General features: G+C 43.3%; 4 protein-coding genes across 7 annotated transcripts in view; 2 read left to right on the top strand and 2 right to left on the bottom strand.

Annotated features, from left to right (window-relative positions):
• Positions 1-58: 58 nt before the first annotated feature.
• Positions 59-3,657, bottom strand: LOC118384430 (histone H3.3A). Of its 4 annotated transcripts, none has more exons than XM_052523982.1 (4): positions 3,548-3,657; positions 1,948-2,091; positions 1,575-1,728; positions 59-1,364 (listed from the first exon to the last, which is right to left on the bottom strand). In XM_052523982.1, exons 2-4 carry the CDS (start codon positions 2,073-2,075, stop codon positions 1,236-1,238), a joined length of 411 nt encoding a protein of 136 aa, XP_052379942.1. In that variant the 5' UTR covers positions 2,076-2,091; positions 3,548-3,657; the 3' UTR covers positions 59-1,235. The 4 variants fall into 4 exon arrangements, with proteins under 4 accessions (XP_052379942.1, XP_035626862.1, XP_035626879.1 ...); XM_035770969.2 differs by lacking the exon at positions 3,548-3,657 and adding an exon at positions 2,921-3,068; XM_035770986.2 differs by lacking the exon at positions 3,548-3,657 and adding an exon at positions 2,925-3,034.
• A 590-nt stretch (positions 3,658-4,247) lies between these two features.
• Positions 4,248-7,105, bottom strand: LOC118384444 (histone H3.3A). The gene is made up of 4 exons (XM_052523972.1): positions 6,938-7,105; positions 5,557-5,700; positions 5,279-5,432; positions 4,248-4,810 (listed from the first exon to the last, which is right to left on the bottom strand). The coding sequence occupies exons 2-4, from the start codon at positions 5,682-5,684 to the stop codon at positions 4,682-4,684; spliced, it is 411 nt and encodes a 136-aa protein (XP_052379932.1). The 5' UTR covers positions 5,685-5,700; positions 6,938-7,105; the 3' UTR covers positions 4,248-4,681.
• A 478-nt stretch (positions 7,106-7,583) lies between these two features.
• On the top strand, positions 7,584-16,493 carry LOC118384426 (ribosome biogenesis protein NOP53-like). Its single transcript, XM_035770955.2, has 13 exons — positions 7,584-7,823; positions 11,123-11,409; positions 11,870-11,946; positions 12,048-12,144; positions 12,654-12,853; positions 12,947-13,002; positions 13,149-13,244; positions 13,388-13,489; positions 13,598-13,747; positions 13,849-14,024; positions 14,355-14,421; positions 14,670-14,746; positions 15,350-16,493. The coding sequence occupies exons 2-13, from the start codon at positions 11,204-11,206 to the stop codon at positions 15,408-15,410; spliced, it is 1,365 nt and encodes a 454-aa protein (XP_035626848.1). The 5' UTR covers positions 7,584-7,823; positions 11,123-11,203; the 3' UTR covers positions 15,411-16,493.
• A 2,303-nt stretch (positions 16,494-18,796) lies between these two features.
• Positions 18,797-27,543, top strand: part of LOC118384404 (gap junction delta-2 protein-like) — a 32,991-nt gene continuing 24,244 nt past the window's right edge. Inside the window, exon 1 of the mRNA XM_035770906.2 lies at positions 18,797-19,976. Within this exon, the coding sequence (XP_035626799.1) occupies positions 19,906-19,976 (71 nt within the window). The 5' untranslated portion in view covers positions 18,797-19,905. The remainder of the gene's footprint in view (positions 19,977-27,543) is intronic.

Here is a 27,543-nt window from a genome sequence, read left to right as displayed (position 1 = left end):
GCCATAATATTAAATATCTGTTAGTAGTAACTGATTCAGTCAATGAACTAAACAAAACTGAGACGTGTGTAACATCCATTTATTACCACATATGAGATATCTGGAAATTACAAACATTGTTTTATTTAAACATCTTAACATTTCAAATTCCAATTAAGAAACATAAATGATTTTAAGTTAAAAGGGTGACACAACCTGAGAAGCAAAGGGCGAGGTCTAAATATCCGTGACCATTACAGCTCAACATTAACATACATGATCACTTTACCAATTAGACTGTTTTTGGTTTGCAAGAGAGCATCGACCACCAGCTCCATAAACCTCACAACAAGGCCCCTCAGGAGTGATCACAAAAGAACACTGGATTCACTATTTGTTTGCAAAAGCCTTAAAATGCTGTCTCCAATTATTTATCGCAGAAGCCAAATTTGAGAATTCAAAGACAAAGGGAAAATAGAGCCAATATAAGAGGCAATGAAATGAGAATGAACTACCTAGAATCCCCTTCGACAGCTAAAACAAATCACAAGCTTCAACACCTGTAGAAATGATAGCTTACGGCAATTTTGTTTTCTGTACAAAATTTTATTTGAATCAACCTCCATTTCATTCACAAATCTTTTATCCACTATGAAAAATGTGCGTAAGCATAACAAATAAAAATAATACCCACGATAATGATCAATATTGTAATAAACAATTGCTCCAGAGATGTTTTTGAATTGTATACAATTTGCTGTGCTGATCAGAATCTGCACGCTCACACACAAAAGGGGGGCTGGACTCTCGTTCATGTGTTGCCATGAAAGATACCAGCTCAGTCTCTATTTCACTGGAAGAGTGGGGAAGGAGGAAGGGGACTAGGGCAGTTGTTCTAGCACCCTGCAGAGAAAGAGGTACTCCACTCTGCAGACAAAAACCTGAACACCCTCCTCCTGCGACCACAACCTATGTCAGATTCCCTGTCTTGTTTTATCTGATCTCTCCACACGGCATCATGACGATGGAACATCTGATTTGATGGTGTGATGGTGGGGGATCTGACCAGCAACAAGCAGGTACATGCACAAAAGAGTACCCTATAATAGTCTGCTGTCGAGAGTACTAAGAAAACACCGCTATACACATTCTTATCATAATCATTGTTTCTCTAAATCACTACCAACATAAGAGGAGAGGGGGAGGGAAGGGGAGGGCAGACTGTTGAGGGGAGGAGAGGTAAATCAGGTAGGCGTCTAAGCACGCTCCCCACGGATACGACGGGCCAGCTGGATGTCTTTGGGCATGATGGTGACACGCTTGGCGTGGATGGCGCACAGGTTGGTGTCTTCAAACAGACCAACCAGGTAAGCCTCGCTGGCCTCCTGCAGACAACAAAGAACAGGTTGGAGAAACGGCTCACAATATCAACCTGTAAAATTATATTTTGTCATACAGTCAGGCACACGATCAAAGCATTGCTCTTTAGTGTGCGATTTAAAAAAAAGTAATAATGCAATTATAGTCTTCCTGCCTCGAACTTGAGATATGTGGTTTATGACAGCTTGTGTCCCTTGGTTGGGGTTAGCACTGACCTGCAGGGCCCCAATGGCTGCACTCTGGAAACGCAGGTCAGTCTTGAAGTCCTGAGCAATTTCTCTCACCAGGCGCTGAAATGGCAGCTTGCGGATCAGCAGCTCAGTGGACTTCTGGTAACGACGGATCTCACGCAGGGCCACAGTACCAGGCCTGGAAGGAAACACACACAGTTAGAACAATCCCATGACTTTTGCACAACTGTATGGATTCATTACAGAAATCCAGAGTCAAACATGTCATCAAACTCTTTAGGCCTAAATCCTTCTCTCTTGCATCAGGTGGTGATGGAGTCATAATAAGGAACATTAGTGTGGCTCAGGGACAGAGGGCAGCTTTGGCAAGACCTTTCAGCCTCACTGTTACTCTCACCTGTAACGATGGGGCTTCTTGACCCCACCAGTAGAAGGGGCACTCTTGCGGGCAGCTTTGGTGGCCAGCTGCTTACGTGGGGCTTTGCCTCCAGTAGATTTACGGGCTGTCTGCTTGGTACGGGCCATGGCTCCTACAAATCACCTGAACAAAGGGGAGAACCACAAAAATTACTATAGCTTACACTTTCATTGCAATTATACCTGATAATAAGTAACTGGATTTGTATTCATCCATTACCTCAGCTGATTCAAAACTTTCACAAAATGTGAAAATCCCTGTGAAACAAGATTATTTCTGTACAGTAATTGGGTGTTCCACTCACTGTCATTGAACACATCTAGAACCAAAAAAAAGTGTTGAGAGTCTACAACATGAGTTTCCCAATCAAAGTCGAGTGGGCCAATCAATCAATCAATCAATGGGGGAAAACGACGGCATTGGTTGGTTAGTCAATCTTATTGTGTAAACATATGACTAAGATCAATCAGCGTATGTTCTGTCACGAGGAGGCGCAATCTACAACTCCTAGACGTTGGTAGCCCCGCCCACTCCGCTGTGACGATGGCGGCTGCTTGATGCGCAACCGGGATAAAGACCATAGGCAGAAGAGCAAAGGAGTACCACTAAAACTTTGATATTTAAATAAACAGCTGTTTGACAATATCATCAAACAACTAATATACATAAAAGACATCTCAGAGAACTCGTATGTAGGCACAGAAACGGACTTCGACCACCAATGCATGCGTACAACCGAAGCGAACCCGCGCATAATTTGAATTTTTTTTCTTCCAGTTGCACTAGCTGTAGAAAAGGCTGCAATTCTGTGCCGTTTCGACAGTGGGGTTTATTTTCCTCTACGACGAAAACGAGATGGATCTCCAACAAAATTACACCACAATTGAAGCAATTTGAAACTTTTCGAATGTGAAGATCACGTAAATTAAAAGCAGTCGAGTGTTTGACTTACCTACACCAAAAGTGGTTAAAAAGAATGTGAGAAGTGTTTCGCTTGTCTGGCGGTGTCAGTATTTTCTTCCTCGTATCCACAATGGGAACAACCGTCCAGCGGGAAAATGGCCGCTATGTCAATCATTTCTCCCAGAATGCCATAGTGTATACAAACATTTCTAGTTTCGTTTCATTTGTGTTGCTTCAGACACATCTTTGGATATTCTTTTGTACGCCACTGAATGTTACTTTATATATCAGTCTCCAAATTTCATATACGAACATAATAACATACTTGCTATCAATATTTTTCTCAAGATGTTGTGGAAACGTTTTGGCTTTTCAATTTGCCATGCTCAAGAAAGCTATTATGCTGAAGTTATTGTGCATTTCTATATCATCGTACAACCTTACATTCACAAGTCTTGTGCAAATGTCAGCCTGCAATGTCAAAGGTCTGGTTTCCAATCAGTGGTGTAAAGTACTTAAGTAAAAATGCGTAAGTACTACTTTAGTTTTTTGGGGTATCTGTACTTTAATAATATTTTGGACAAAGTGTTTACGCCACACATTATCCCCGACACTAAAGGACTTGTTACATTTTTGAATGCTTAGGACAAGAAAAAGGTCAAATTCACGCACTTACCAAGAGAACGTCCCTGGTCATCCTTACTCCCTCTGATCAGGCAGACTCACTCCGCAGTCACATATTTTGCAGATGTCATTGCGGGTGTAGCGAAATGTGTTCCTAGCGCCAACAATGCAGTAATAGCTAAACAATCCACACATCTTAATTATATTATAAGAAATATAGTAAGACGCGCAAAGTCTGAATGTGATGTAAAGATTTTGGACATGCTTGTAAATGATGCCGGAGTGCCTCTGGCTAGTCATAAAAATAAATAAAGCTAACGGTGCCGTGTGCTTAGTAAGGAATTTGACCAAGTATATTTAAAACCAAATACTTAGTCAAGTAGTATTATACTGGTGATTTTCACTCACCATTTTCTATTAAAAAAAATCTGTACTTGGCAAGTAAAACAAGTGGGTACTTTTGCCAATGAATATGACAGTTCAAATAACATTAAAACGGTTCACTATTTAAAATACCATTGCCAGCAGCATACAACTCAGTACAGGCCAATCACTTCACTCAACCAGTTGTGGAACAGTAGTTTATCACCTTTGTATGAGAATTCTGGATTTTTACAAATGTCTGCTTAAAAATGTAAAAAATAAAACGAAATCAGTGTGAAACGGGCATCACAACCTGAGAAAGGAACTAAAATATTACCTGGATAAAAACATGGGAGAAATACATAAACATTGTGCTACATAGGCCTATGCAATATTTTGAATCATGCAAAGTCATTTTTATTGATCAATTTCAGAACACAATTAACCATTTGTAAATGTATCATGTAAACAGTAGAAACACTAGTTGTAAAAAAATGATAATTAAGGGTACATGTAAAAACACCACATGTTTATCAATTAGAAAACCAACCCTGTCATAATGTAATAGTAGGAGGGGGAAATGCTTGCCCAAGATGCTTCATGCATGCACCCTTTGCTGTGCCGAGTTGCATACACAAAGGTGTGACTCAGATCAGCTTCAAAACAGATACAAAGTACCCTAAAAGTCTGCTGCTAAGAGAACTAAGGGGGACAAGACTACACAGTTTACGTGTCACATTACTCAAATCAAGCTCCTTATAAGGATAAGTGGGAAGGGAGGAAAAGACAGACTGAGGTATAAAAAAAAATAAAAGGGTGGCGTCTAAGCACGCTCCCCACGGATACGACGGGCCAGCTGGATGTCTTTGGGCATGATGGTGACACGCTTGGCGTGGATGGCGCACAGGTTGGTGTCCTCAAACAGACCAACCAGGTAAGCCTCGCTGGCCTCCTGCAGACAAAAAAAGTTGAATTCAGCTGACATGCATAAGCTCTCTTGGTATGGACCAATGCATTCTTTGACCATTTGGGGAGATGACTGCCAGGAGGTCACCACCTTTTAAGGGAAACTTCATAATTTTGGCAATGAGGCGCTTTACTTCCCCTGAGTCAGTATGAAGAAAGTTTGAGCCAATGCTAACTAGCATTAGTACAATGACTAAATGTTTACATCTATGAGCATGCTAGCAGATACCCATAGACTTTGTCATTGTATTAATACTAACTAGCATTAGCTCGCAAACCTAACTAACTTTCTTCATACTGGACAGACATGGCATTCAGTAGTTCAGCAGACTCAACAAAAGATGATAAAGGGCCTCATTGGCAAAATTATTAAGTTTCCCTTTGAGTGTACAGATTCCCGATAGGTCTGGTTTTAGTGTTATTTGGCAGGTTAACAGAAATCCTAAACCCTGACCTGCAGGGCTCCAATGGCTGCACTCTGGAAACGCAGGTCAGTCTTGAAGTCCTGAGCGATTTCTCTCACCAGGCGCTGGAAGGGCAGCTTGCGGATCAGCAGCTCAGTGGACTTCTGGTACCTACGGATCTCACGCAGGGCCACAGTACCAGGCCTGTGGTAAAACACACAATTAATTAACCACTGTGGTCCTTTACTCCATCTACACAATTATTAAAGGAGACCATGACACCAGGTGGGTGAAAGGCTGTTCAGGCACTATGTGTTTCACTCTCCACCTGTAGCGATGGGGCTTCTTGACCCCACCAGTAGAAGGGGCACTCTTGCGGGCAGCTTTGGTGGCCAGCTGCTTACGTGGGGCTTTGCCTCCAGTAGATTTACGGGCTGTCTGCTTGGTACGGGCCATGGCTCCTACAAATTACCTGAATAAAGGCAAAGTTGAGAAAGGAATGTTAATGGAAGTGTAACCAACTAGATATCAAATTGCAGCGTAAAACTATGTGAGCCTGATAAATGCCACATGTCATACTTCAAAATGCCAAGCTTTCATGAGGCATTTGATTTTAGGTGAGACACATTTCAGCTCTATGAAACCATAAAAAGCACATTGTTTGGTCTATTAATGATTGGATACACTATCCAATCAACAGGGTTTGGAATAATCTGTTACATGTCATCTGATTACAAAGTTAACTAATGTTACCTTAACAAAAATTGTCATCCGTTGAGATACTTTTGAAAAACAAGACTGTTACATTTAGAAATACTGTTATAACAAAATACATAACCACCTTTCTAATCTCAGACTTTCAATTCATCATTGGAAAAAGGAACGTTTACATTTGTTCCACCTGATCACAAGTAGAGACCACTAGAATAACACAAAGCGTTCGATGGATCTTTTGTCTAACGATTCTAAAGGAAAATTAATCCAAATGTAAAAAGTAATCAGATTCGGTTAGTACTGGATAATCCCAAAATTATATTAAGAGTACAACAAACAGGGAACTAGTAGCCGATACCACTTAAAGTAACCTACCAATCAACATGCTTAAAATTTGATATTTGTTTACAACACGGATTGTACCCAAGTCTGTGGCTCAATTACGCGATGATGAACATCAAATTGAGCGAATTACAGCGTAACGGTTTCATACAACTACCAATCGGGACTTGTTTAGTGATCTGATGGGCGGGATTTTCTTCCTTCTTCGCCAATGAGCAATGTTTTTCACCAAATAGGTCCCCGCCTCTTACGCATTGGAGACGATGGCTGCTGTAACAGGAACGTACTAACGGGAAGGAAAATTCGAATGTATTTTACAAGAGGGTGACAATTAAAACGACGTTTAAACGATGACATTGCCGCTTTATACTAACAAACACATTGAAGATTGTTCTAAACACCACTGGGAATCGATTGGAAAACTTCAGTACTCAGAAGATCACTCAGAACCGGTGCATAACCGTGTCAAATTCGACAGTAATGCTTTGGTCTCTAGTTACTACAAGCAGATAATAGCTTGCTTTTTCGGTCGTCGAGCTTGGGTTTCCCTATGATCGCGGATTTAGTTGCAAAAAGATACTATCTAAAGAACAAAAAAAGTGAAAATTCACAAATACACAATTAAAAATATATAATTCAAACGCGACACTTACCTTTGATACAACAGCTAATGTTTAAATGTGAAACTGGTCTCGTGTCCTTATTTATTGCGTTGTTCCCACAACAGAATGGAGTCCTATATTGGGTTAAAATGGCAGGTTACCCACAATGCATCTGCTGCGACAAGAGAGACCAACTTTTCTACACGTTTATCAATTGACCCATTCAATCAATTATCAATCATCTTAACTGAAAAATATGATCAATACATTCAGAAAAGCGTGATATACTACATAATGTGCGATGTTTTTAAAATGTCTATTTATTGCATTGGCAGATATTGACCATTTAAATGTATGACATTTATGGACTAATTTAAGGTGTTTTATGGGACACGTGATTCCATGTGAGTGCACGAGACAAAATGTTTATAATTACAAAATTAGCAATTACTGGATTTCTGTTACCAAATTTGTTAATGTAAGAAATCAAACAACTTAGATTCTCAGATGACATTTCTTGGAAGGTTTGTGTATTGTGACAAACATTGCTTTAGTATTATAAACAAGTTTTAAATCGCAAAAGTATTAAAATACCTAGAAAAAAATACATAGCAAAAATCTTCATTTTATACATTTTGGGCCTACAAATATCTTATTTCCAGGGGTGGTTTTTACACAATCCCTCCTCGAGGTGGCGATAGAGGCCCATCAGCTCATGCTGAACCTCAAAAGAAAAAACATTCTACAGCTGATCCAGCAGAGCATGGACTGGAGACGTCGGAGGGCTACGCAGACGCTCGTTGAACTCCCGGGTACTGCTCTGGTAGTAGATTTGGCCAGAGAGGCCGAAAGCGGTTCATCTTTGATTAACAAACAATCAAACTTTACTCGGTGTGGTGGCAGTTGGCACCGCTACGCTGAGACTGGGTGAGATATGGTAAGAGATAGTGATGGAGAAGAAAATGAAGCAAGTATGGAGGTCAGTAGGAACATAAAGTGGTTCGGAAGTTTAGGGAGGACAGAGGAGTTGGGGAGATGAGTCCGACAAGGTGAACGGCTGTGATAAAGGAGTTGATTGGGGAAGTTGTAATGCTAATGTGTTAAGAGATGTTGGTGTACTGTAAGGACATGGCGCAGAGGGAAGCAACTAGGGAAGTGTATGGTGGTGTCGAGCAGCGGGGAAGGATTGGGGAGCTGGGCGTTCCTCATTGAGGACCATGTATGTTGCATTGATCCGATCTGTAATAGACTATGGTAGCATAGCGTATGGTTCGACAGCCCGGACATCATTGGAAAGGCTCGATGTCATACAGGGACAAGGACTCAGAATATGTAGTGGGGCCTTTCGGACATCTCCCAGTGGCTGCACTACAGGTGGAGATGGGGGATATATGCCATTGCAGATTAGGAGACAGCAGCTGGCAATGAATTTGTGGGTCAACCTACAGGGACATGGGGTGTCTCATCCTGCAAAAGGGATTTTACGGGCATGCTGGGAACATGAGCGAAGACAGAACACAAGCTTTGGGTGAGTGGGTAATACCCAGGCGAAGGTGATGGGACTGTATGGAAGGGAGTTTAGTCCAATGGTAGCTATCCCTGTAAATCCACCGTGGCTACTCCCGCCTCCAGTGGTTGATCTAGAAGCGTTGGAGAGACTACAGAAAGATAGGGAGGGTGTTGATCCATCTGACTTGTTTAATGGACGTCTGGCTACAGTGTATCAGGATTTTGTTGCCATATACACAGATGGTTCAAAAGATCTGAGGACATGACATTCTGGGTCAGCATTTGTAGTGCAGGAATGTGGGGTGAGAGTCAGGAAACGCATTTACAGATCATCTGGCTGTATAAACGGCAGAGCTGATGGCCATACTGTTGGCCATGCTGTTGGCCTTGCAATGGGTGGAGGAAGTCAAGCCAGACAGAGTAGTTATTCGCTCTGATTCATGTGCAGTGCTAAGGAGTCTCCAGTCCCTTAGGTCACGTAGCAGACAGGGCCTGCTTTATGAGGTACTATAAACCCACGGCAGGAAGGGACAGAAGAGAGGAGGCTATTTTTAAAAGATTACGGGTGGGACCCAGCCAGTTGAATAAATCCTTAAATGTGGGAGGAAAGCATCCAACAGGAAAGTGTGATTATTGCCAGGAAACAGAGACCGTAGAGCATATATTGCTACCATGTGGGCAGTATCAGGGGGAAAGAGAGAGGCTCAGATCTAATTTGAGGGAGAAATTGATACAGGACATTAGTTTAAAGTGTATATTGAGTAGAACGTCATTAGATATTGTCTCAAATATTTTGTTGTCTTTTTTAAGAGCAACGGATCTGGCAGGTAGGATTTAGTTAATGCCTGGTTCTGGCCCACACTCCAGTACAGTAGCTGGCGGTAATGCACCATAACGTTGGATGTGGTAGGTGTGGTGAAGTTCTCGGAGCCTGAGGCTTGCACCGAGGGTCAGGATAAAGATGAGTCTGTGACAGTAGGAGTGACGTTTTTGGAAAAAGTGGACCCTTGCCTATTGGCAGATCCATTTTTGGTCTCAGGGCAGGTGAAAACAGAGTTGGGTGCTGTGGAATCGGTGAAGGAAACCAGAAGTGGTCTGATAATTGTATGTGTTTCTGCTGGTCAGAGGGAGCATGTGCTCTGTGTTAAGTGAATGGGGGCAAGAGATTGGAATTGTTTTGCACTCAAGAAAAGGGCGCCATTGAAAGGAGTGATTTTAATGGGGTCGTGGTAAATGTGAAAGCTGACCAACTGAAGGGGAAGATTCCCGGTGTTTGTGTTGCTCATTGTTTGGTGCGATGCAGACAGTGGCGTGAGTGGAGGAACAGCAGAGTCATTGTCTGTTCTTTTGAGTTTTGATGTTGAGTCTTTTTCTGACAAAGTGATGTTACGAGCTACTGTCCTGAATTCTTCACATTGTTACAGGTGTCAAGCTTATGGGCATGTGGCATCAGTGTGTAGGAGGGAGGTTCCTAGGTATGAGAAGTGTGCAGAAGGGCATGAGAGAAAGGAATACGTAGCATTGTGGAAAGTAGTGGAATGTGCTCATTGTAGGGGTGCCCATTGGGCAGGGGATCACAAATGTCCTGTGCGAGTGAGGCAGGTTGAGGTTTCCAAGATTGGAGTAGTGCAGAAGTTGTCATATGCTGAGGCAGTGAAGAAAGTAGAGGAATATGGGTCAAGGGGGAGGGATCCTGAGAGGAGTGGTGTGACTAGTAGATCTGTACCAGTACAGAGGGAGGGATCCTGAGAGGAGTGGTGTGACTAGTAGATCTGTACCAGTACAGAGGGAGGGATCCTGAGAGGAGGGGTGTGACTAGTAGATCTGTACCAGTATAGAGGGAGGGATCCTGAGAGGAGGGGTGTGACTAGTAGATCTGTACCAGTACAGAGGGAGGGATCCTGAGAGGAGGGGTGTGACTAGTAGATCTGTACCAGTACAGAGGGAGGGATCCTGAGAGGAGGGGTGTGACTAGTAGATCTGTACCAGTACAGAGGGAGGGATCCTGAGAGGAGGGGTGTGAGTAGTAGATCTGTACCAGTATAGAGGGAGGGATCCTGAGAGGAGTGGTGTGACTAGTAGATCTGTACCAGTACAGAGGGAGGGATCCTGAGAGGAGTGGTGTGACTAGTAGATCTGTACCAGTACAGAGGGAGGGATCCTGAGAGGAGGGGTGTGAGTAGTAGATCTGTACCAGTACAGAGGGAGGGATCCTGAGAGGAGGGGTGTGAGTAGTAGATCTGTACCAGTACAGAGGGAGGGATCCTGAGAGGAGTGGTGTGACTAGTAGTTCTGTACCAGTACAGAGGGAGGGATCCTGAGAGGAGTGGTGTGACTAGTAGTTCTGTACCAGTACAGAGGGATAAACCAGCAAGTGATATACGTTTCAGTAAGATTGGATTTTTGGCATTTATGGCAATGGTTATCAACTGTACTGCAGGGATGGAACGTAAGTCCAAGAAAATAAAGGTTGTGGTGTCAGCTGCAGATAAGTATTTGGGTGTGTGAGACATGACATCAGAAGAGTTACAGGGTTTTTTAAGTGGTGGTGTCCCATTCTTTCAGGCTGTTGGCCTGAATTAGGACTAGATAGATTTAAATAGTGGAGTATGGTATTTTATTTAGACATTATTATTATGTTTTTAGTAGTGTTAGATGGTAGGATATTTGTTGTATTTATTAATTTTGTATTTTTTTCAAGCAAGCTTTAAGGGAATTATACTCCAGTCTAGTAGGTGGCGGTAATGCAACATTTATTGGATACCAACTGCCCTTAAACCTCATCAAAGAAAAGAAGGCTGATCCAGCATGGCGGCGGTTAAGAGACTCAAACGCGTGGCAGCGTTGCAGCCAGGATTCATATCTTTTAAATCTTCGGCCGAATCAGATGACTTGAACAGTGGCCGGAGGAAGCGTGTGAATAAGAATAAGAAAAAGAATTGGAACAAACACAGTGATATTCAAGATGTTGAAGAGTTTTTGGATGACGTGAGACTTCAGGAAAGAGCTACAGGGTGAGCAGCATGTTTGCCAACAGAGCTAGCTGTCTTGCTAGCTTTTATTACCTGCTAATAAGCGTATATTTAGCAGGTATTGCGACATTATCAAACATCTGATTATTCTAGCAAGCTAGGTTTGCATGTCAATCAGTCCAGGTCAACATCTTGCAAAAAATGGAAGTTGTACCTTACAATGCTAATGTACACGTTGGGTTGTTTATTCTAATTAGCAAGCAAGCTAAGCTGGTTAACCAAGGGAGTTGGCTAGAGCAACACACCTAAACTGAATCATTTCTTACCCTGTTTACAAGTAACGTTATGATTCGGCTGCTTTTATGTAACGTTACCTAACGTTAGCTAGCTAACGTTAATACTTCTATTTAGAGTTTAACACATGCTTTATGCCGTAGCTACATATTTTGATTCAAATTGAATTACCTAGTTAAACTTTTTTTTAAAATATTTTATTCGACAGAGGACTGATATCTGAGAAGCCAGATGATAGCCTGTTCTTTGTGGACATCGGAGAGCAGAAAAAAAGTGTCCTGCCAGGTAAGCAATATCACTGTTTACGTCAAATATATTTTCTGCTTCAACTTTGTTAATGTTTGGAGTGTCAAATCACTGAAGTTTGTGTTTTCTGTGTCTGCTAGAAGTCCAAGAGAGAAAGAAGGGGAAGAAGTCAAAGTCGCGGCCCCTGAGGATAGACCTGATCCTGCAGCATGACTCCCTTGTCCCTCCACCTAAAGAGTGAGTTTTTCTGATATACCCTGACAATTGCCCTCTCACCCCCATCCTTCCCTGGCCCTTAGCTGGAGATGGTTTGGCCCGGTTCAGTCAGCTTGCGCATGGCACAGTGTCCAGTGATGAACCCATCCTTGCGCTCACAGTATTCCCATGGGAATGTGAAGACAATCATGGAACTCAGGGAGCTGTTGTGTGAACAGCCTCCTGGGAACTGAGGGCAATGTGCTGTTTCCCCTCTACTGGGTCGTATTTACTAGTAATGAAATGGAAACAAACGGGAAAGGTACTACCTGAACTTGTTTTTGTTTTCTGTTTGCGAAAGGTTTTGCTAATGTGCACAAACTAATACTACGCAGATTTCCCCCCACTTTGTAAACTGGAGTCATGCAGCAAGGCTGTATTTTGATAAGTACACAAGTGTACTCTGGTTAGCTTATTTCTCATAATAAGATGTGATTGTACACACTGAAGTCTAGGGCACTATTTAAAATTCAGTTCCCTCTCTCCCCCAGTGTTTTGGCCTACCAGCAACCAAACGCAAAGAAACTCCGCCGCATTGCAGAGAATGCTGAGAAATTGGCGGCCATGGGTGTGTTGCCACGGAGACAGAAACGGCTCTTGAACCGCAGACCGGCAACTAAAACGTCAAAGGCAAAGACGGCAGCCAACAACTTCCCAGACAGACCCTATTATGACTTGTGGGGAGGAGAGGGTAAGTTTGGCTATTCAAAATGCTAAACTAAGTCAAATAAATAGTTGGAGTTTTTCTGTCAGTCTTTGTGACCACCTTTTATTCATATTGCAGCCAAAGAGACCGCAGATCCTTACTACCTTGAGCAAACGGGGAAACGGCGTGTGAAGGTGAGAATGCAGCATTGTCACTGCCTTAAAGTTTATAGTCTCTCAGTATTGTATGTGCTGTATCGTGAAAAGGGATACTTAGGCAAATAGGAGTGTTTGTATATTTACTGTATTTAAGTTTTAAACGCTGTCTTGTTCATTCTTAGCGACCAGAGAAGCTCAACGCAAAGCCCTCTATTCTCCCGGCAGTGGAGGTCATAGCCCCTGGAGGCTCCTACAACCCAGACTTCTTCTCCCATCAGGTAACTTAATACACTTAAATGGTGATTTTAAATGCCAATGCCAACTTATCAATGCTTCTGCGCCCATGATGTGTAGTGTTCTGTCTCTTCATGTTGAGTAATGCTGTGGTTGATGTATTGAAGTGCTCACCTTTTTCTCCCAGGCCTTGTTACTAGAGGCCCATGAGGTGGAGGTGAAGAGGGAGAGAGCGGAGCTGAGAATAGAGAGGCAGCTTGCTGTCAAACAAGAGGATACTGCCACTGAGGTACGACAACAGAACCCCCCACCCACTGTTCATCATTACACAATTCAGACCTGTATGTGGTCCTTCAGCTCCATTTTTGCCTGACCTTCTTCTGTTGTTTCTCTGCAGGAGACAGTCTTCCAGGAACTAGTGGAAGGGTTAGTGGAGGAGGAGGAGGAGGAAGAGGAGGAGGAGGATGATGTTTCTATTCGTGGTGGCTTGCAGCAGGAGAAAAAGACAGAGAAAGAAAGGAAGAGAGAGCGAGCCGACAAGATAAAGGCATGCAAGACTACGAAGCCTTTTCCCCCTAATGTGCTTTAGCCTTTCCCCTCCATGTGCTAGCTTAGGATCTGACCGAAGGTGTCTCTTTTGCTGTTCAGTCACAACAGAAGCAGGCGGCAAGGGTGTTCACTGACAAGAAGCAGCAGCTCTTCCAGCTGCGCTCCATCCAGGCGACCCTGAAGAGGCGGGAGCAGCGGACCAGAGAGAGGGTGGCCCAGCGGAAGGCCAACCAGGAGGCAGAGAAGTCCATGCCCCGACGTCTCGGCAGACTCAAGTCAGTACCTCCACAAGAATGCCACTATTCTCATCTACCATCTTGGTTGTTTATTACAATTTATATCTAGAGCGAGATGCAACAGGTCCTCCATAGAGCTTCCTGGCCAATTTGAAAAGCAGGTTAAACGCATCCCAGTATTCACTGGAAGAAGCCTTAGACATTTCTATAACAATGGGCTCCAGAAAAACCTATACCCCATTACAAACCAAGTAATTTAGCCTTATTTCCATAGTGCTGCTTTCCCCTTAGTGTGAGTTTCGTCTGTGCCGTTGTCCTCTCTGTGATCTCCATACTCTGTCTGAACTTGGCCCCCACATATCTCCCCAGGTTCCAGGCTCAGGATCTAGAGATCCAGCTGAGTGATGAGATTCCTGGATCCCTGCGGACACTCAAGGTTTGTGACTGACCATCCCTCTCACTGTCTACAATGCATTCACACTGGGCTGACCTTTTGAACCCACGTACATGTGTGTGGAACTGAAATGCTGAAAAATTTACAGCACGGCAACTTAATTCACAATAATGTCACATGCTGACCCGTTTTGGAGCAAGGTCCCTCATCAGAGCAATCTTTATTTATATGGATTTACTGATGTGTACTGACACGTTTCCCTTCTCCACATGTAATTATGTGTCCTGCAGCCAGAGGGCAGTGTCCTCAAGGACCGCTTCAAGAGTATGCAAAAGAGGAACATGATTGAGCCCAGAGAACGAGCCAAGTAAGTTATTCTCTCCCTTTCTGTAAAACAAACAGCATCTCATGTCAGGTATATATTTATACATAGTTGTTTCTGCATGTCAGTAACTCATAACTTTCATAGTAGAACATTCTAGATTTGTTTGCATTATTGTCTGTTTCCAGAGAGGTATACTACAAAGCAGGATCTATGCGTTAGCCCATAATATTGTGAAATAATTTTAAAAAATTTGAATGATGAGCTTTAAATTGGCTTGGTCTAATTGACCCAACAACCAAACACACATTTAGCTGTCTTAATGAACCAGAAAATAGTTACTTTTGTTGTTTTATCAAAGTTAGCTGGCTAACATGTGTTGTAGTATACCTCTCTTTTGGTTGTCAGCTTCATAAGCATGACTATGTCCAGTGATGATCCCATCCTTGCGCTCACAGTATTTCCACGGAAATGTGAAGACAATCATGGAACTCAGGGAGCTGTTGTGTAAACAGCCTCCTGGGAACTGAGGGCAATGTGCTGTTTCCCCTCCACATCTCATTTTGTCTTTATTATACAAGAGAATATAGTCTTGATTTGATAAAGCCATTGAAGTGCTTTGATTGTGTGCTCCGCCTCCTCCCGCAGGTTCAAGAGGAGACACAAGGTGAAGTATGTTGAGAAGAGGGCCTTCAGGGAGATCACCTAGAGACCAAACCAACCTCTGGAACTGTTCAGGACTGTGATGTCACTCACAACACAGCCTCACCCACCGCCACTGGGCGACAGCCAGCCAAAGAGCTACTATTTGCCCCCTCAAATGTCTCCAATCAACTCAGCCCATTTTAAGTCAGTGATGGATTTGCCACCCTTTTAAATCTGTGTTGGAAAATATTGAAGATCCAAGTCACCACGATTTGGAACATTATTTGCTGTGCAATGATATTTTCATGCACCAGCCCAATCCAGATGGCGCCCGTCAGATTCAGGGTCAGTTCTAATGCATTTGGATATTTAAATACACTGATTCTGGGTCTGTCGGCATCAGTTGGGAATGTTAAATGCTTCAGAAAGGGGGCTCTCTCCTGTCCGTCTCTCCCAGTTGGTGATCTTGTCTTTTGTTCTTGCAAAACCAAGATTAATTCCCTCATTAGGAGTGGATTCCTGAGTGAATAACAAGGCTGTTAATGGAAGAAAAACGTTTAAAGCCACTTGTCAACATGTGGACTTGGGTACATTCTTTCAGTTATATCTGTTGTGTACAAAATCACTTGATTTGCTGTAATCTGACTTGATTTCATTAAAGCAAGTTAATTAATGAAATTGTTTTTATTTTTACTCTGATTATGCTATTTAAATCTGTTTGTGCTTCTCAACAAATAAGTAATGCATTATTAAGGTGTAGTATGATTTCTTAAAATTATCTCAAGACCACAAGCATAAGTCTCCACATGAAATTTGAATTTGTCACCAGAAGTCTACTCAACAGCTTAAAAATATAATACATTGCTTACAAAAATATTTTTACAATTTCAACAATGTTTAAAGGGTTTAGTGTACATAGTGTATCCATGGTGCTTGTGGTATATAGAAATATCTTAGTGGTCGTGTGACCTTTGCGAAAATAGTGTCTCAAATGTATTATTCAGTGCCTATAGAAAGTACACGGCCCTTGGATTTCTTCACATTTTGTGTTACATAGTGAGATTCAAATGGATTTTATTGTACATATTTGTCCATTGTCTACACAAAATACTGTAAAAGTGGATGAGATTATATTTTTTAAGATTCATTCTTTGCCTATGTCAAGCATACTCATACCATGATGCAGCCACCACCATGCTTGAAAATAAGGAGGCAGTTATTCAGTAATGTGTTGAATTTGCATTTAGGCCAAAAAGAGTATTCCTTTGCTGTTTTTGTTGTCAGTATTACTTTAGTGACTTGTTGCATATATATATATGTATGTGTATATATATGTTTTGGAATCTTTTATGTATAGTTTTCACTGTCATTTTGGTCATTATTGTAGAGTCACATGTTGATCCATTCTCAGTTTTCTTCCATCACAGCCAACTTTTAAAATCACCAATGGCATCGTGGTGACATCCCTAAGCAGTTTCCTTCCTGTCCTGCAGCTCAGTTCAAAAGGACGACTGCATCTTTGATGCGTCGGGGTGGTTTAATACATCACCCATAGCAGTGTTAGTAACTTGACAGGAAGGAATATTAACTTGATAATTAATATCTTAAAGAGATATTCAATGTCTGATTTATTGTTACCCATCTACCAATCACTGCCCATCTTTGAGGCTGTCAAGAAGGTCCCTGGTCTTGGTACTTGAATCTGCTTGAAATTCAATGCTTGACTGAGGGACCTTACAGATGTATGGTGGACAGAGGAAGGGGTAGTCATTCAAAAATCATGTCCGCCACTATTATTTTACACAGAGTCCATATAATGTAGTCTACATGGCCAAAAGTATGTGGACACCAGGCTCGATGGACATCTCATTCCAAAATCATGGGCATTAATATGGAGTTGGGGAGGAGGAGGACACCGACAGGGAGGGGAGACCTTAAACCTTAATTACCCCTGGCCAGGCAGTATGGAAGTATCCCCAGGTCCCGTGGGTGCCTGGAGCTCCGACAAAGCTGCTTATCCCTTAATCGGGGTGCAAATGTAATCTTTACCTAAAGAGTGGCCCACCACCCGCCTCTGATCCCTCCCCACAACGCTAATCCCTGTGCCTTCCAGCCAGGCAACCTCCGATGCCCACATCGCCCTGCCCCTACTCACAGTAGTTACACTCAACACACTGGTGCCTCTGAGACTGTGCCTGTAGTAAACCATACCTATGGTATGGCTATTTCACAACGCAATGGACAATAATGTTCTCGTTTAATCTATCGATGCTACCAGCCATCTTGGTTTACCATGACCTTCAGTCATTCTGAGTGTATAGATTTACGTGTGTGTTTGAGAGCGATGGTTTTGATGTTTATCTCCTATTCTCCCTCACCACATACATGTGCGAGCCTTTGATGGAGTCAGATTGCATTAGCATGAGGTAGATGACAATGGTGCGCCGTGAGTGGGCCGTGAGTGGGCTGTGAGTGGGCTGTGAGTGGGCCGTGAGTGGGCCGTGAGTGGGCTGTGAGTGGGCCGTGAGTGGGCTGTGAGTGGAGCAGAGCGTTACACATTATGAACACTCTCACTGCTCACCTGCATCACTTCATTATAGTGTGTCTCGACGCGGCTCCCTGAGTCAGCAACCATCAGTCCTCTCACCTATAGTCCTTATATACCAGTCTTCGAGCTGTCCTTTCTCAAATACACACGAATAGTGAAGGTGAGTACCTCATCCCCTCCCCTACTGACTGCACAGGTACTGACCATAGGTCACTCATTCAGGACATGATTATGTCAAAGACCCTCTTGGGAGATATTTATGGTCTTCACCTGAACCTCACAGTGGATGCTTCCTTGAACGTGAGAGGATGGGTAACAGTGATATGAACTGTGTACAATACAGTAGCTTTTACCAGTCAGTCCCACGGCTGTATTCATTTGGGAGGATACGGGTCTGGATCCTGAAGAGAGGGGGGTGCATCACCTGAGTAAATCACTCCAGATCCAACAGGCTCTCACAGTCACTGCAGCATTAGACTTTTCCCACGTTGCTCCAAACGTTGAATATCATCTTCCACCAGAGAATTAGCAAGTGTTTGTGCATTTGAGAGTGACCATAACAGCAGAGGTGACCACGACAAGTCTTCTACATTTGCATCCCCCAACACCATGCCAGTGCCAATAAACACAGTTGTCAATGTGAACGCTCTGTGTACACACAGAAGGTGAGAGGAGAGGTAGAACAGGCACACCAGGAGGTGGGGGAAATAGAGGGATGGATGAAAGGCAAGGCTGGAAGAGAGTGATAATGGAAAATGGTTTGTGTCTCGGTTGTGTTGTATTTGGAGTGGAACAGTGAGAGATGAGAAAGGAGGGGATAAACAGAGCAATGGAGGGAGGAGCAGAGCGATGATTCCTCTCTAACCCTCTGGACACGCGCGAACCGGGTGGCTGCAGACAGACCGAGAGTGTAAGAGAGTGAGAGGGAGTGGGCAGGTGGAGACGGAGAGACTGAAGTCAAACTGTGAGAGGAGCAAGATGAAGGCAGAGGGAGGGAGGAGGAGAAGAAGAGCTATTATTCCTCTATCACGCTGAGAGAAACCAGTGGGGAGCGTTCCTTACGAGCAGAAGCGAAGCAGATATTCACTCTCTGCCAGAGTGAGAGAGGGGGAGAGCGAGCGATAAACGAGAGAGAGAGAGGTACACTACTCCGCTGACAGTGTGAACAGAACGAGGAGAGATGAGAGAGGGAGGGTGAAGCAGAAAACTAGACAATGTGGAGGGAGAGCGGCAGGTAGCAGCTTGTTCGGGAGAGGTGGAGAGAGAGGCAGAGAAGCACAAGACTAGCCACAGGGAAGGAGAGAGAGAGGACGGAGGAGAGACAGTGGAGGGAGGGAAGAGGAGGATGAGGGAGGAGTGGAGCGAGAAGACAGACGCTGATCTTTGACTGTTGAGGACAATGTGCGAGCGTGAAGTGTGTTTGTGAGACTGGGTGCGATGGATCACTGTTCCTGCACACTGTAAGTCTCAGTGCATGGCAGGGCGTTTAGAGTGTGTGAGTCTGGTTTCATTGTGTTTTACCAGACACAGCACAGTGGCTGAGGGATTACGACAGCTGGGGAGAGAGTGTGAGGCTCTTCTATGTGTGTTGTGGTAGCGAGCAGGTGTGTGTGAAAGCAGCTGGAGACAGAGATAGGTAGAAAGGCCAGGTACACCTAGAGGGCAGGATCGCAGAGAGAGAGAACCCACGCGAGGGCAGAACTAGTGAAAATAGGGACACCAACTCTGCCACCAGATACAGTGCTTGTACGTGCACGCGCGTCTGCACGGCGGCACCGTTCCAGTCATCTCAGGTCAGCGCGGTGGGGGTGGAGCCAGGGTCCATGGATATCCACCAGGCAGCCATGGGGGCCCAGTGAGCTGTAGTAGAGGACGCCCTCTGCCCCCAGTCCCACCCAGCAGCAGCACTCTCGCTTCCCCTCCGGTGGGTAGACGAAGGTGAGCCTAGGGCACCTCAAAGCCCCGAAGGAGGAGCGGGTTTCCTGTACCCAGAGGAGGAACCACGGCCATCATGGGGGAGTGGACCATCCTGGAGCGCCTTCTGGAGGCTGCCGTCCAGCAGCATTCCACCATGATCGGAAGGTAAGCAGCATACTGATATCTAGAGCAGAGGTATTCAAATCTGAGCCTGCAGGTCCAGAGTACTGCCGGTTGTGTTCTACCTGATAATGAATTGCACCCTGGTGTCCCAGGTCATTATCAGTCCCTGGTTAGAGGGAAATACTGAAAATCAGTAGTGGAACTGGCTTCAAAGTCCAGATTTGAATTGACCTGATCTAGAGTTTAAATTACATTACATTCAAAAGCTTTAATGTCACATTCACTTTGTCTTTGGATTCCATTCCGAAGGCTCAATCACAAACACAATGGCCATAACATTAAAATTATACAAAAATAAAAATAAGAACTTACATGACCATTTTAAAAGGGCAGATTGTTAATAAATGTCATTGGTGTTGGCTGCAAAGGGCACTCTATCCTCCATCAGTTTTGATGGGGATGATTAGAATACACTGTATGCTAGGTATTGGATAGGGGGCTTATTGCAAGGATATTCTCTTCTGCATGGTCAGTTTGATGCTCTCAATGAACCTTCCCCTCTGTGTGTCATCTCTATGTGTTGCAAATATGGTCTGATGGAGTCTGTGGCTTCCTGTCCAAAGTGGCTGATCAGAAGCTGAGAGGCTTTGTTTTAATCCTGTGGACAAAGTGATGGGATGTATGATGGAGGGAGGGAGGGGAGAATTGATGTTGGAGAATGGGGAGAGGAGAGATGCCATTGGTCCAAGGGGCTTCAGCTGTCAGAGTTTGAAACAGCACGAGGAGGCAGAGACCTCATTTGACTTTCGCCCAGGCCATTCCTCTCACTTTCTCCTCTCACTCTCTATTCTCTCTCCCTCTCTCTCTATTCTCTCTCTCTTGCACTCTCACACCCTCTCACACTTTCTCTTTCTCTCTTACTCTGATAGCGTCATGTCCTAAGTGTAGAAGGCATCAGAGAGCGTGTTTTCTCAGAGCTGCATGCAGCAGAAAGTGGTCTCCTTTGCTATGGTGTCTTCTGGGAAGTCTCTACAGAAGGCTGTGGGGTTGGTTGTGTCCTCATTATGGGCAGTGTGGTCACTGGTCCTCCCTGACATCTGCATAAAGATAAATGAATGTTCCAAGACTGCAGTGGAAAGTGTGCTCATTTGGCTTTAATATTGAGTTGCACCCACCCCTTTTGTCCTCAGAACAGCCTCAATTCGTTGGGGCATGGACTCTACAAGGTGTTGAAAGCATTCCATAGGGATGCTGGCCCATGTTGATTCCACAGTTGTGTCAAGACCATTCTTGATACACACGGAAAACTGTTAAGCGTGGGAAAACCCAGCAGCGTTGCAGTTCTTGACACAAATCACAGCGCCTGGAACCTACTACCATACCCCATTCAAAGGCACTTCAATCTTTTGTCTTGCCCATTCACCCTCTGAATGGCACACATACACAATCCATGTCTCAATTTTCGCAAAGCTTAAAAATCCTTCTTTAACCCGCCTTTCTCCTTCCCTTCATCTACACTGATTGAAGTGGATTTAACAAGTGACATAAACAAGGGATCATAGCTTTCACCTGGATTCAGCTAGGCCAGTTTATGTCATGGAAAGAGCAGGTGTTCATAATGTTTTGTACACTTAGTGTATAGTGCACTACGTATGACGATGGTCACAAGTAATGTAGTATACTATCAAGTGAATAGGGTGTAATTTGGGATGTACATTTTGTTACTCACTAAAGAGAAACCTCATTCATATCTGAGCTTTTGAGTTATTATTTTATTATATTACATATACACTACCATTCAAAAGTTTGGGGTCACTTAGAAATGTCCCTGTTTTTGATAAAAAAGCACATTTTTTGTCCATTAAAATAACATCAAAATGATCAGAAATACAGTGTAGACATTGATAATGTTGTAAATTACTTTTGTAGCTGGAAATGGCAGATGTTTTTATGGAATATCTACAATGGCGTACAGAGGCCCATTATCAGCAACCATCACTCCTGTGTTCCAACGGCACATTGTGTTAGTTAATCCAAGTTTATAATTGTAAAAGGCTAATTGATCATTAGAAAAATATTTAGCAATTATGTTAGCACAACTGAAAATTGTTGTCCTGATTAAAAAAGCAATAAAACTGACCTTCTTTAGACATGTTGAGTATCTGGAGCATCAGCATTTGTGGGTTTGATTACAGCCTCAATATGGCCAGAAACAAAGACTTTCTTCTGAAACCAGTCTCAACGTCAACAGTGAAGAGGCGACTCCAGGAATTGCAAAGAAAAAGCAATATCTCAGACTGGCCAATAAAAAGAAAAGATTAAGATGGGCAAAATAACAGAGGCACTCTGCCTAAAAGGCCAGCATCCCGGAGTCGCCTCTTCACTGTTGACGTTGAGACGGGTGTTTTGTGGGTACTATTTAATGAAGCTGTCAGTTGAGGACTTGTGAGGTGCCTGTTTCTCAAACTAGACACTCTAATGTACTTGTCCTCTTGCTCAGTTGTGCACCGGGGCCTCCCACTCCCCTTTCTATTCTGGTTAGAGCCAGTTTGCGCTGTTCCGTAAAGGGAGTACTACGTAGCTCAGTTGGTAGAGCATGGCGCTTGTAACGCCAGGGTAGTGGGTTCGATTCCCGGGACCACCCATACGTAGAATGTATGCACACATGACTGTAAGTCGCTTTGGATAAAAGCGTCTGCTAAATGGCATATATTATTATTATTATATTACAGCGTTCCACGAGATCGTCATTTTCTTGACAATTTCTCGCAAGGAATAGCCTTAATTTCTCAGAACAAGAATAAACTGACGAGTTTCAGAAGAAAGATATTTGTTTCTTGCCATTTTGAGCCTGGAATCGAACCCACAAATGCTGATGCTTCAGATACTCAACTAGTCTAAAGGCTAGTTTTATTGCTTCTTTAAGCAGAACAACAGTTTTCAGCTGTGCTAACATAATTGCAAAAGGGTTTTCTAACGATCAATTAGCCTTTTAAAATGATAAACTTGGATTAGCTAACACAGCATGCCATTGGAACACAGGAGTGATGGTTGCTGATAATGAGCCTCTATGAATATTCAATTAAAAAATCAGCCGTTTCCAGCTACAATTGTCATTTACAACATTAACAATGTCTACACTGTATTTCTAATCAATTTGATGTTATTTTAACGGACACAAAATGTGCTTTTCTTTCAAAAACGAGGACATTTCTAAGTGACCCCAAACTTTTGAACGGTAGTGTATGTTTTGAATTATATCACAAATGAATTGTAAGGTTCTTATGTCATTGGTTGTCCTAATGCAGTGGAGGCATAAAAGTGCAACTGCAGCACAGCGAAGTACAAAAGAGCTGTAACTGTCAGTCATTGTTGATGTTTTCTCATCACAAAATCATGTCTTGCCAAATCTACTGTAAGCCTAGAGAGAGAGAGAGATTAAAACCAACATCCAATATTGACTGTAGGCTACCTCATAATACAGTACTGGGCCCTATAGCTAGTTGTCCATAATTTGTCATACAAGAGTAGATACTTTGAGTGTATACATTACATGATCAACTATTCAGCACATTCATTATAGGCTGACACATTGTTTGAAGGGTACCTACATAACGAATTCATAACACATTCGTAACACTATCATAATCCGTGTGTCCATCGCTATGTCTATATGAATGTTCCTCCAGAACTAGCGCTATAGAATTACAGTATATTATGCATAGTGCCAAAGCTGCCTGACCCCTGGCTTCCACAGATCTGTGCCTCCATTAGGAGACAGACCAGTCAACCTGTATCCGGTAGCAGTAGTGGTGCTATGAAGGATCACACCTCCCCTACTCATTCATGATCCACACTGATCATCTGAATTAGTCTCCAACGCTAGAAGGAGTGCGAGCAAAGTGTTATTCACACTCTGACAGAGGCAGGCGTCAGCGCGTCAGTCTGCAGAGGCTGGTTATAGTCATAGAAATGTAATTACTAGAATGTTAATCCGATATTCAAGTAATGTTCTGATTTACCCATTCTAGTGTCTTGTTGTAGTTCTATTTCTATGGTTACAGTATCAGTGTAAGAACTGTCCTCTCTCTCTCTATGACAATGGTGTGAAAGGGTAAGATGGTAATATAAACATAAGCAAGTGGAGTATTAGAGTTCGAGTTAAAGCAGCTGTTTTATAGCTGACTCATTTTGTCATGTTTGCTTTTCATCCACTGTTACACTCTTAGAAAGGTGCTATCTAGAACCTAAAAGAGTTCATTGCCTGTCCCCATAGGACCCTTATGGGTAGGGTTCTACCAAGAACCAAAAAGGGTTCTCTTATAGGGACAAATGAAGAACCCTTTGGAACCCTTTTTTCTAAGATTGTACTGTAAGTAGCTGGCATGTTATCTGGCAATTACCTTCACTATTGTTCAGCCGCGGTAGACAATGATGGCTCTCCATGACATGACATCTGACCTTGGCATCATTGCTGTTTAGAAACATTGTGGAAACTGGAAATTCCCCTGAGCACAAGTCCCTGATTGGTCCTTATACTGTGGTTTGGGGCACCTCATTGGTCACTGTCTGAAGATGCGAGGGAATAAGGAAGGAAGCATCATGGCTCCCTTATTCCCCCTGGTGATGCCACTGTGCATTCCCTCAGGACAATACGAAAACAAACTGGCTGCTTTTCAACATGAATCACATGAATTGCATTAGCATTAACACACGCAGGAGAGATGCCACATTCCTTTCCCAAGGCAGTGTGTGTGTGTGTATGCGTATGATTTATCAGACGTCGTCCACTTGGAAATAGAATTCCTGGCTGAGTTCAGATAGTAGCTTCCTTCCATTGATAGGCAGGCTGGAGAGGGAGAGAGCATGTCTGAACACTGGCCACATACCAGGGTTCCTATTGAACCAACCTTTGATCGAAACTGATGCCCATTGTTGGAAGGAAGAGCCTCAAAACAGGCAGAGATCATAATGATTTGGCTATAACTCAGCTTCATGACTGATGCGCGCTATGGACAGTTGGTGGGAAAACATTGTAGACAGCAACAGACAAAGGGAGTAGCAGTTGGTAAAACCTCTTGTTTTGAATTAGATACTATTTGATTCACTTATTATTTTGAGTTGGGTTAGACTTAGATAAAGGAGTAGGTAATGGAACATGTGAGGGAACCCATGCGAGGGAACCCATGCTTCAGTCAGGTTAAACCTGATGGAAACCATGTGGTTGGACACCAATTAGTATGATATTTTAACCTGGTGGATTTGTTATAGTTACTTACTAATCATAGTTGCGCTGAAGCAACCAGCCCAAACGATGGCTTCAAGAAACAGGGTTTACCATACGGTAAAGTACTCACACCTTGGCATTTTTCCTTTTCTTACAACCTGGTATTAAAATGGATTTTGGGGGGGTTGTATCATTTGATTTACACAACATGCCTACCACTTTGAAGATGCAAAATATGTTTTATTGTGAAAGAAACAAGAAATAAGACAAAAAAATCAGAAAACTTGAGCGTGCATTACTATTCACAAAGTCAATCCATAAAGCCCAGCTCGGTGGAGAGTACAGCTTAAAGTGGTTTGAAGCTTTGCAGCTCCTTCAGGGTTATATTTGGTCTCTTTGTTGCCTCTCTGATTAATGCTCTCCCTGCCTCGTCCGTGAGTTTTGGTGGGCAGCCCTCTCTTGGCAAGTTTGTTGTGGTGCCATATTCTTTCAATTTTTTAATAATGGATTTAATAGTGCTCTGTGGGATGTTCAAAGTTTCAGATATTTTTTTATAATCCAACCCTGATCTGTACTTCTCCACAACTTTGTCCCTGACCTGTTTGGAGAGCTCCTTGGTCTTCATGGTGCTGCTTGCTTGGTGGTGTCCCTTGCTTTATGGTGTTACAGACTCGGGGGCCTTTCAGAACAGGTGTATATATACTGAGATCATGTGACAGATCATGTGACACTTAGATTGCACGCAGGTGGACTTTATTTAACTAATTATGTGACTTCTGAAGGTAATTGGTTGCACCAGATCTTATTTAGGGGCTTCATAGCAAATACACTTCTCAAAGAAATAAAGGGAACAATAAAATAACACATCCTAGATCTGAATGAATGAAATATTCTTATTAAATACTTTTTTTCTTGGCCTCCTGGTTAAGGGCGCTGTACTGCAGCGCCAGCTGTGCCATCAGAGACTCTGGGTTCGCGCCCAGGCTCTGTCGTAACCGGCTGCGACCGGGAGGTCCGTGGGGCAACGCACAATTGGCCCAGCGTCATCCGGGTTAGGGAGGGCTTGGCCGGTAGGGATGTCTTTGTCTCATCGCGCACCAGCGACTCCTGCGGCGGGCCGGGCGACGTGTTTCCTCCGACACATTGGTGTGGCTGGCTTCCGGGTTGGATGCGCGCTGTAATAAGAAGCAGTGCGGCTTGGTTGGGTTGTATATCGGAGGATGCATGACTTTCAACCTTCGTCTCTCCCGAGCCGTACCGGAGTTGTAGCGATGAGACAAGATAGTAGCTACTAACAATTGGATACCACGAAATTGGGGTAAAAATTCAACAACAACAAAAAATACTTTTTTCTTTACACAGTTGAATGTGCTGACAACAAAATCACACAAACATTATCAATGGAAATCAAATGTATCAACCCATGGAGGTCTGGATTTGGAGTCACTCAAAATGGAAAACCACACTACAGGCTGATCCAACTTTGTTGATGTAATGTCCTTTAAACAAGTCAAAATGAGGCTCGGTAGTGTGTGTGGCCTCCACGTGCCTGTATGACCTCCCTACAACGCCTGGGCATGCTCCTGATGAGGTGGCGGATGGTCTCCTGAGGGATCTCCTCCCAGACCTGGACTAAAGCATCCGCCAACTCCTGGACAGTCTGTGGTGCAACGTGGCATTTAACACTTTTGCCAGGCACTGTAGGTAGAGGAGCAAGCCTGCACGGCATGGCATACCCTGTGCCTTGCCTCAGGGTAATGTCATTGCGGAGTCCCACACAGGTCTATTTATTACCGTCCTCATTTCAGATACATTGGCCCCTAGTGTTTACAGTCGCTTATTCCCCTTACAGCATGGGTAGGCAACTAGATCGGAGCGAATGGTAGGAGGGCTGGAAAATAAATATAATTTGTACACTATATATATATATGTCTCTTTTTTTATTAGTGGGAATACTTGGGAACAGACTTCCTAAATTACATATTTCTTCCAGCTGAATTCCTGGTCTTTTTTTTAACCAAAAACTACACTGAACAAAAATATAAATGGAACATGCAACAGTTTTAAATGATTTTACTGTTCATTTTCCTGAGTTACAGTTCATATAGGAAATCAATATTTTGAAATAAATTAATTAGGACCTAATCTATAGATTTCACATTGACTGGGAATACAGATATGCATATTGGTCACAGATACCTTAAAAGAAAAAAGATAGGGGCGTGGATCAGAAAACCAGTCAGTATCTGGTGTGACCACCATTTGCCTCATGCAGCAACGACACATCTCCTTCGAATAGAGTTGATCAGGCTATTGATTGTGCCCTGTGGAATGTAGTCCCACTCCTCTTCAATGTCTGTGCAAAGTTGCTGGATATTGGCG

The sequence above is a fragment of the Oncorhynchus keta genome, chromosome 1 (assembly GCF_023373465.1).
Source record: "Oncorhynchus keta strain PuntledgeMale-10-30-2019 chromosome 1, Oket_V2, whole genome shotgun sequence".
Taxonomy (NCBI): Eukaryota; Metazoa; Chordata; class Actinopteri; order Salmoniformes; family Salmonidae; genus Oncorhynchus; species Oncorhynchus keta.
The sequence above is the reverse complement of the archived record's forward strand: the minus strand, read 5'-3'. Positions and strand labels throughout refer to the sequence as shown.